Source organism: Cricetulus griseus, chromosome 9 (genome assembly GCF_003668045.3).
Source record: "Cricetulus griseus strain 17A/GY chromosome 9, alternate assembly CriGri-PICRH-1.0, whole genome shotgun sequence".
Lineage (NCBI taxonomy): Eukaryota > Metazoa > Chordata > Mammalia > Rodentia > Cricetidae > Cricetulus > Cricetulus griseus.
This window is the reverse complement of record NC_048602.1, coordinates 17540184-17548813: the sequence shown is the minus strand read 5'-3', so window position 1 is coordinate 17548813 and position 8630 is coordinate 17540184. Positions and strand designations below refer to the sequence as shown.

The window sequence follows — 8630 nt, the reverse complement described above, 5'->3', positions numbered from 1 at the left end:
AGACAGAGAGAGACAGAGAGAGAGAGACAGAGAGACAGAGAGACAGAGAAAGAGAGAGCGAGAGAGGGAGAGCAGGAGGGCAGGAGGGAGGGAGAGAGAATAAGAAGGAGGGATGAAGGGAGCAAGAGACAGGGGGGAATTAAAAACAAATTGGATGTAACTGGAGGAAAATCTAGGAAGTAAAGAATGAAGGAGTCAACAACAACAACAACAAGAAAAAAAACAACAAATACAAACTATGGTTTGTCGGACTATTTGCATATTCATCTGCATGAGAAAACACCTAGGGATTACTGGTTAGTTAATGCAGAAGGGAGGATCTGCCCACCAGTTTATGAGGCAGGGGTGCTATGACATGCATGCAAATCAAGGATTAGCTCTTGACTTAATGATGGTCATTTCAGAAGCCTTGCTCACCCTATATTAACTGTACCAAAAGTGGAAGGAGAAGGGTTTCCATCCCTTTGTTCTTCACGCTTTGTGTAGAGGTACAATTCATAGCATGCACCCTTAGAATGGACTAGTCCATTGGTAAGCTCCCTCCTCCCAGAGGAGAAAGACGGTATAAGAGGGGCTCACAGGTGTTAGGGGGCACCTGTCTAGGAGGCAGTGGACTGGCAGCCAATCCGGGTCTTTGGGAGGCAGTAAGTCCATGACCCGGGGAGGGGTGTTGGAGGAAGATGGGCATGGCTGAAAATCGTGTAGATCCGGAAGGGCGGGCCCAGGAAAAGCAACCCCGGAGATTGATTGGGCAGACAGGAGGAGGCGGGGCACCACCACCCCCTTAAAGGCAAGATGAACCAGCAGGGCAGCACTGAGGCACAGAGAGCCAGCTGACAAGCAAGCCAGCACAGAAGCTCTGTCCTCTGCACCCCGAGAGCCAGCCCCGTTTCCCAGGCACTGGTCTAGCCCAGTGAAGCCTGCTGCACTTTGGGTCATCGCCAATGGAGATGGAGCCCACCAGACGCCTAGAAGCCCTGCTCAAGCTGCGCGAGCGCCTGTGCAGGGAGACAGAACCCAGGCAGCTTTACAAAACCCTGAAGAAACTCTGTTCCCAGCCCATGCTGGGCGACATCCTGGAGGACATAGGCTTCAGGCAGAAAATCAAGTTCTTGAAGAAGCAGCAGATCCTGGTCCCGTTTGCCAAGGAGTTAGCAGCCAGGTGGTCAGAGCAGTCCTAGTTTGGGTCCCAGCCCGATCCGGGGTCCCAGCAGGACTTTGACTTCCCTAGGAGCCCAAAGGCAGAGATTCGCTGCAACTCTCCTGAAGATAAGCCTCAGAAGCCTGCTTTCCGGGGACACAGAGAGAATGGGAGCCAGGTGTTGGAAGTCAGTAGTAGCAGTCCACAGCACAGCACAACTGAGAACATGGACACAAGCTCCAAGCAAATTGCAACTGGCAGCCCAAACGTGGAGTCAGCAGGAAGAAGGATGCAGACATACCCGGACAATCAGCTAGACACAGAGAGCCAGGTGAGGGTAGGCAAGCCCCAAGGAACTTTTGGGGAGCCCTGGCCTCTTGAAGGGATGAAGACCCTCTCCAGCAAGCCAGAGTATGGACCAGCTAAGCAGCGCCTGTCTTTACTGAGGGCAAAGAGCCCAGGACCCTGGATCCAGGAAGACCACCCTCCTGGTTCTTCTGAGGCTTGTCTCAACTATGACTGCTCTCCATCTTCTTCTGCACTGAAACCCCGCAAGAGGAAGAGGAAAAGCAGCCGGAATGCTGAGGCCCAGAGCCCTGGAGCAAAGGTGCCTAGAGACAAGTCTCCAAGCTTCAAGGATCAGAATCTCCAACTGACTGCCAGAACGTTTCCAGAGACCACCACCAATCTCCAAACCTGCTTTCTGCAGGATGTACTTGAGCACTCTTCCTTGGACACTGACCAAGAAGCTGCACCCTGGGCATGCAGTAAAAACTTTAAAACGCCAGTGTATTCGGGTGGCAGACCTGCCAGAGCTCTCGCAAAGAATTCGAACCAAGGACGTCTTGCTAAGCAGCACTCTAGGTGGGAAACTCACTGCCAACCTGCTCTGGAGGAAGGCGCTCACTTGAGTCAGCCCCAGGAGGACTCCCCCCGGACTCACATCAACACTGCTAAGCGAACTGACAGCCAGACTGAGAGCCAGACACACCTCAAGATGCAGGATTCCTTGGAGCTGAGGCTGCAAGCCCTGTGTGCCCGCATCCAGAGCACACAAACCAAGGAGCCTCAAGGCCGCCAAACCAAGAAGATCGGCTTCCAAGGCCAGGCCACAAGGCCAGGGGAGCATGCAGACACTGGACCCATAACGGAGGCTTCCACAGACAATGTGCAGAGCCTCCCAGAAGCCTCTGGCCCCGGCCTTCTGCACAGGGCTCCCTGCCCGAGGTCTGGCAGCAGCAGCAAATGCAGCAGCAAGACACGGTATAAGAAACCCGCCCCGCTCATGGCCAAGGCCCTTAAGGATTACAAGAATTGGTCGGCTAGGAAGTGATCCCCGACCCACTGAACCACGGACTGAGCAAGGGAGCAACCGTGCTCTCTGCCCATATCAGGCATCGAATTGCTGGCAACATTGAGAAGGCCTGACTGAAAGACTGCAAGCGACAAACAACAGGCAATGCAGGCCTTTCTTTGATCACCAAGAGAGCTTTAACACTTAGATCCTCCATTTTATGTACAAAGGAATTCCTACTCGTCTCTGTGGAGACTTGGACATATACACATACATTTAGGCGCCTGCAAATATTTAGAAAGTGACTCTAGGGAGGCATAGATGCATTGGTTTAAGGAGATTTGCTAGTGGAGGTTCCTTAGAGATAGTAGATCCATAATTGTACAAATACAACAGCAGATTAAAATACAGATAAATAGGTAAATCAATTTTTAAATACATTAATGCACAGTTGACACAAAACTATTTGAACATCAAGGACATTAAGTGTAATACATATACTTCTAAGTGTGTGTGTTTGTGTTTGTATTTGTATACAAAATGAAAATCAAAGGAAGTGTGTATAATAGATCCAAGAAATCCCCGACTTTCTACTTAATTGTAGAATCTAAAGAGGAAATTTGGAAACCACATTTATATCTCACACCTTGAGTAGCAGTGGATTTAAGGGACAAGTGTGCAAGTAAACAAAAGCTGTAAAGAAAAAAAGAGCTGTGGGTACAGGTGGACATATATTAAATTGGATGTACTCGAAGCAATTGAGAGTGGGTAAGATGTATGGAAGCACAGGAAGAAAAGGATTGTGGGTGTGATTATGGGTGTGTGTGTATGTGAGGGTGTGTGTGTGTGTGTGTGTGTGTGTGTGTGTGTGCGTACGACTGAGGCAATTAGAAAGAATGATCAGCATGGCTGCATTAGCACACACTTTAATCCCAGCCCTTGTGAGGTAAAGGCAAAAATTCGACTGTGTGTTCCTGGCCACCCTGGGCTCCAGAGCCCGTTACAGGCCAGGCTCAGAAGTTACCAAGAGATATCCTGTCTCTAACAAACAAATAAATGAATCAGAAGAAATAAAAGAGTGTAAAAAGGTGCATGATCTCCAGGACATCCACCTAATTAGGGAAAGATTATATGCATTGTGGAACCCTTTGGTTCCTTTGGTTCAAATGCCCCGAGTCCTGGCGATTGAGGGTCAAAGGTTTTCTAGAAACAGAAACCAGCAGAGAAGAGCAGAGGTGTGCACATAGGCTCATGAAAAAAAATTTGAGATGGCACAAATGAAATGTATTTTTGTGCGATACACCAAAACCGGGAATGAAAAGGGCAATCTTGTTGGTGTTTGTGTGTGGGTGTGGGTGTGTTTGTGTGAGTGTGTGTGTGTTTGTGATTGTGTGTATACACTTGCTCACAGAGAGAGGGAGACAGATAGAGAGAGAGAGAGAGAGAGAGAGAGAGAGAGAGAGAGAGAGAAAGAGGGAGAGCAGGATGGCGGAGGGAGGGAGAGAGAATAAGAAGGAGGGATGAAGGGAGCAAGAGACAGGGGGAATTAAAAACAAATTGGATGTAACTGGAGGAAAATCTAGGAAGTAAAGAATGAAGGAGTCAATAACAACAACAACAAGACAAAAAACAACAAATACAAACTATGTTCGGACTATTTGCATAATCTTCTGCATGAGAAAACACCTAGGGATTACTGGTTTGTTAATGCAGAAGGGAGGATCTGCCCACCAGGTTATGAGGCAGGGGTGCTATGACCTGCATGCAAATCAAGGAGTAGCTCTTGACTTAATGATGGTCATTTCAGAAGCCTTGCTCACCCTATATTAACTGTACCAAAAGTGGAAGGAGAAGGGTTTCCATCCCTTTGTTCTTCTCGCTTTGTGTAGAGGTACAATTCGTAACATGCACCCTTAGAATGGACTAGTCCATTGGTAAGCTCTCACTTCCCAGAGGAGAAAGACGGAATAAGAGTGGCTCACAGGTGTTAGGGGGCACCTGTGTTGGAGGCAGTGGTCTGGCTGCCAATCCGGGTCTTTGGGAGGCAGTAAGTCCATGACCCGGGGAGGGGTGTTGGAGGAAGATGGGCATGGCTGAAAATCGTGTAGATCCGGAAGGGCGGGCCCAGGAAAAGCAACCCCGGAGATTGATTGGGCAGACGGGAGGAGGCGGGGCACCGCCACCACCTTAAAGGCAAGATGAACCAGCAGGGCAGCACTGAGGCACAGAGAGCCAGCTGACAAGCAAGCCAGCACAGAAGCTCTGTCCTCTGCACCCCGAGAGCCAGCCCCGTTTCCCAGGCACTGGTCTAGCCCAGTGAAGCCTGCTGCACTTTGGGTCATCGCCAATGGAGATGGAGCCCACCAGACGCCTAGAAGCCCTGCTCAAGCTGCGCGAGCGCCTGTGCAGGGAGACAGAACCCAGGCAGCTTTACAAAACCCTGAAGAAACTCTGTTCCCAGCCCATGCTGGGCGACATCCTGGAGGACATAGGCTTCAGGCAGAAAATCAAGTTCTTGAAGAAGCAGCAGATCCTGGTCCCGTTTGCCAAGGAGTTAGCAGCCAGGTGGTCAGAGCAGTCCTAGTTTGGGTCCCAGCCCGATCCGGGGTCCCAGCAGGACTTTGACTTCCCTAGGAGCCCAAAGGCAGAGATTCGCTGCAACTCTCCTGAAGATAAGCCTCAGAAGCCTGCTTTCCGGGGACACAGAGAGAATGGGAGCCAGGTGTTGGAAGTCAGTAGTAGCAGTCCACAGCACAGCACAACTGAGAACATGGACACAAGCTCCAAGCAAATTGCAACTGGCAGCCCAAACGTGGAGTCAGCAGGAAGAAGGATGCAGACATACCCGGACAATCAGCTAGACACAGAGAGCCAGGTGAGGGTAGGCAAGCCCCAAGGAACTTTTGGGGAGCCCTGGCCTCTTGAAGGGATGAAGACCCTCTCCAGCAAGCCAGAGTATGGACCAGCTAAGCAGCGCCTGTCTTTACTGAGGGCAAAGAGCCCAGGACCCTGGATCCAGGAAGACCACCCTCCTGGTTCTTCTGAGGCTTGTCTCAACTATGACTGCTCTCCATCTTCTTCTGCACTGAAACCCCGCAAGAGGAAGAGGAAAAGCAGCCGGAATGCTGAGGCCCAGAGCCCTGGAGCAAAGGTGCCTAGAGACAAGTCTCCAAGCTTCAAGGATCAGAATCTCCAACTGACTGCCAGAACGTTTCCAGAGACCACCACCAATCTCCAAACCTGCTTTCTGCAGGATGTACTTGAGCACTCTTCCTTGGACACTGACCAAGAAGCTGCACCCTGGGCATGCAGTAAAAACTTTAAAACGCCAGTGTATTCGGGTGGCAGACCTGCCAGAGCTCTCGCAAAGAATTCGAACCAAGGACGTCTTGCTAAGCAGCACTCTAGGTGGGAAACTCACTGCCAACCTGCTCTGGAGGAAGGCGCTCACTTGAGTCAGCCCCAGGAGGACTCCCCCCGGACTCACATCAACACTGCTAAGCGAACTGACAGCCAGACTGAGAGCCAGACACACCTCAAGATGCAGGATTCCTTGGAGCTGAGGCTGCAAGCCCTGTGTGCCCGCATCCAGAGCACACAAACCAAGGAGCCTCAAGGCCGCCAAACCAAGAAGATCGGCTTCCAAGGCCAGGCCACAAGGCCAGGGGAGCATGCAGACACTGGACCCATAACGGAGGCTTCCACAGACAATGTGCAGAGCCTCCCAGAAGCCTCTGGCCCCGGCCTTCTGCACAGGGCTCCCTGCCCGAGGTCTGGCAGCAGCAGCAAATGCAGCAGCAAGACACGGTATAAGAAACCCGCCCCGCTCATGGCCAAGGCCCTTAAGGATTACAAGAATTGGTCGGCTAGGAAGTGATCCCCGACCCACTGAACCACGGACTGAGCAAGGGAGCAACCGTGCTCTCTGCCCATATCAGGCATCGAATTGCTGGCAACATTGAGAAGGCCTGACTGAAAGACTGCAAGCGACAAACAACAGGCAATGCAGGCCTTTCTTTGATCACCAAGAGAGCTTTAACACTTAGATCCTCCATTTTATGTACAAAGGAATTCCTACTCGTCTCTGTGGAGACTTGGACATATACACATACATTTAGGCGCCTGCAAATATTTAGAAAGTGACTCTAGGGAGGCATAGATGCATTGGTTTAAGGAGATTTGCTAGTGGAGGTTCCTTAGAGATAGTAGATCCATAATTGTACAAATACAACAGCAGATTAAAATACAGATAAATAGGTAAATCAATTTTTAAATACATTAATGCACAGTTGACACAAAACTATTTGAACATCAAGGACATTAAGTGTAATACATATACTTCTAAGTGTGTGTGTTTGTGTTTGTATTTGTATACAAAATGAAAATCAAAGGAAGTGTGTATAATAGATCCAAGAAATCCCCGACTTTCTACTTAATTGTAGAATCTAAAGAGGAAATTTGGAAACCACATTTATATCTCACACCTTGAGTAGCAGTGGATTTAAGGGACAAGTGTGCAAGTAAACAAAAGCTGTAAAGAAAAAAAGAGCTGTGGGTACAGGTGGACATATATTAAATTGGATGTACTCGAAGCAATTGAGAGTGGGTAAGATGTATGGAAGCACAGGAAGAAAAGGATTGTGGGTGTGATTATGGGTGTGTGTGTATGTGAGGGTGTGTGTGTGTGTGTGTGTGTGTGTGTGTGTGTGCGTACGACTGAGGCAATTAGAAAGAATGATCAGCATGGCTGCATTAGCACACACTTTAATCCCAGCCCTTGTGAGGTAAAGGCAAAAATTCGACTGTGTGTTCCTGGCCACCCTGGGCTCCAGAGCCCGTTACAGGCCAGGCTCAGAAGTTACCAAGAGATATCCTGTCTCTAACAAACAAATAAATGAATCAGAAGAAATAAAAGAGTGTAAAAAGGTGCATGATCTCCAGGACATCCACCTAATTAGGGAAAGATTATATGCATTGTGGAACCCTTTGGTTCCTTTGGTTCAAATGCCCCGAGTCCTGGCGATTGAGGGTCAAAGGTTTTCTAGAAACAGAAACCAGCAGAGAAGAGCAGAGGTGTGCACATAGGCTCATGAAAAAAAATTTGAGATGGCACAAATGAAATGTATTTTTGTGCGATACACCAAAACCGGGAATGAAAAGGGCAATCTTGTTGGTGTTTGTGTGTGGGTGTGGGTGTGTTTGTGTGAGTGTGTGTGTGTTTGTGATTGTGTGTATACACTTGCTCACAGAGAGAGGGAGACAGATAGAGAGAGGAGAGAGAGAGAGAGAGAGAGAGAGAGAGAAAGGGGAGAGCAGGATGGCGAGGGAGGGAGAGAGAATAAGAAGGAGGGATGAAGGGAGCAAGAGACAGGGGGAATTAAAAACAAATTGGATGTAACTGGAGGAAAATCTAGGAAGTAAAGAATGAAGGAGTCAATAACAACAACAACAAGACAAAAAACAACAAATACAAACTATGTTCGGACTATTTGCATAATCTTCTGCATGAGAAAACACCTAGGGATTACTGGTTTGTTAATGCAGAAGGGAGGATCTGCCCACCAGGTTATGAGGCAGGGGTGCTATGACCTGCATGCAAATCAAGGAGTAGCTCTTGACTTAATGATGGTCATTTCAGAAGCCTTGCTCACCCTATATTAACTGTACCAAAAGTGGAAGGAGAAGGGTTTCCATCCCTTTGTTCTTCTCGCTTTGTGTAGAGGTACAATTCGTAACATGCACCCTTAGAATGGACTAGTCCATTGGTAAGCTCTCACTTCCCAGAGGAGAAAGACGGAATAAGAGAGGCTCACAGGTGTTAGGGGGCACCTGTGTTGGAGGCAGTGGTCTGGCTGCCAATCCGGGTCTTTGGGAGGCAGTAAGTCCATGACCCGGGGAGGGGTGTTGGAGGAAGATGGGCATGGCTGAAAATCGTGTAGATCCGGAAGGGCGGGCCCAGGAAAAGCAACCCCGGAGACTGATTGGGCAGACGGGAGGAGGCGGGGCACCGCCACCACCTTAAAGGCAAGATGAACCAGCAGGGCAGCACTGAGGCACAGAGAGCCAGCTGACAAGCAAGCCAGCACAGAAGCTCTGTCCTCTGCACCCCGAGAGCCAGCCCCGTTTCCCAGGCACTGGTCTAGCCCAGTGAAGCCTGCTGCACTTTGGGTCATCGCAAATGGAGATGGAGCCCAC

At 49.5% G+C, this 8630-nt stretch overlaps 2 protein-coding genes across 2 annotated transcripts; both read left to right on the top strand.

The window, feature by feature from the left end:
* The first annotated feature begins 944 nt into the window (after window positions 1-944).
* LOC113837963 (elongin-A3 member D-like) lies at window positions 945-2474 on the top strand. Its single transcript, XM_027433772.1, has 2 exons — window positions 945-1165; window positions 1232-2474. The coding sequence occupies exons 1-2, from the start codon at window positions 945-947 to the stop codon at window positions 2472-2474; spliced, it is 1464 nt and encodes a 487-aa protein (XP_027289573.1).
* A 2308-nt stretch (window positions 2475-4782) lies between these two features.
* On the top strand, window positions 4783-6312 carry LOC113837964 (elongin-A3 member D-like). The gene is made up of 2 exons (XM_027433773.1): window positions 4783-5003; window positions 5070-6312. Exons 1-2 carry the CDS (start codon window positions 4783-4785, stop codon window positions 6310-6312), a joined length of 1464 nt encoding a protein of 487 aa, XP_027289574.1.
* The last annotated feature ends 2318 nt before the right edge of the window (window positions 6313-8630 follow it).

Coding starts and splice junctions, on each gene's coding strand:
- LOC113837963 (XM_027433772.1), top strand. CDS start 945: ATGGAGATGGAGCCCACCAGACGCCTAGAAGCCCTGCTCAAGCTGCGC. Junction 1,166..1,231: donor AAGGAGTTAGCAGCCAGGTG/GTCAGAGCAGTC, acceptor TGACTTCCCTAG/GAGCCCAAAGGCAGAGATTC.
- LOC113837964 (XM_027433773.1), top strand. CDS start 4,783: ATGGAGATGGAGCCCACCAGACGCCTAGAAGCCCTGCTCAAGCTGCGC. Junction 5,004..5,069: donor AAGGAGTTAGCAGCCAGGTG/GTCAGAGCAGTC, acceptor TGACTTCCCTAG/GAGCCCAAAGGCAGAGATTC.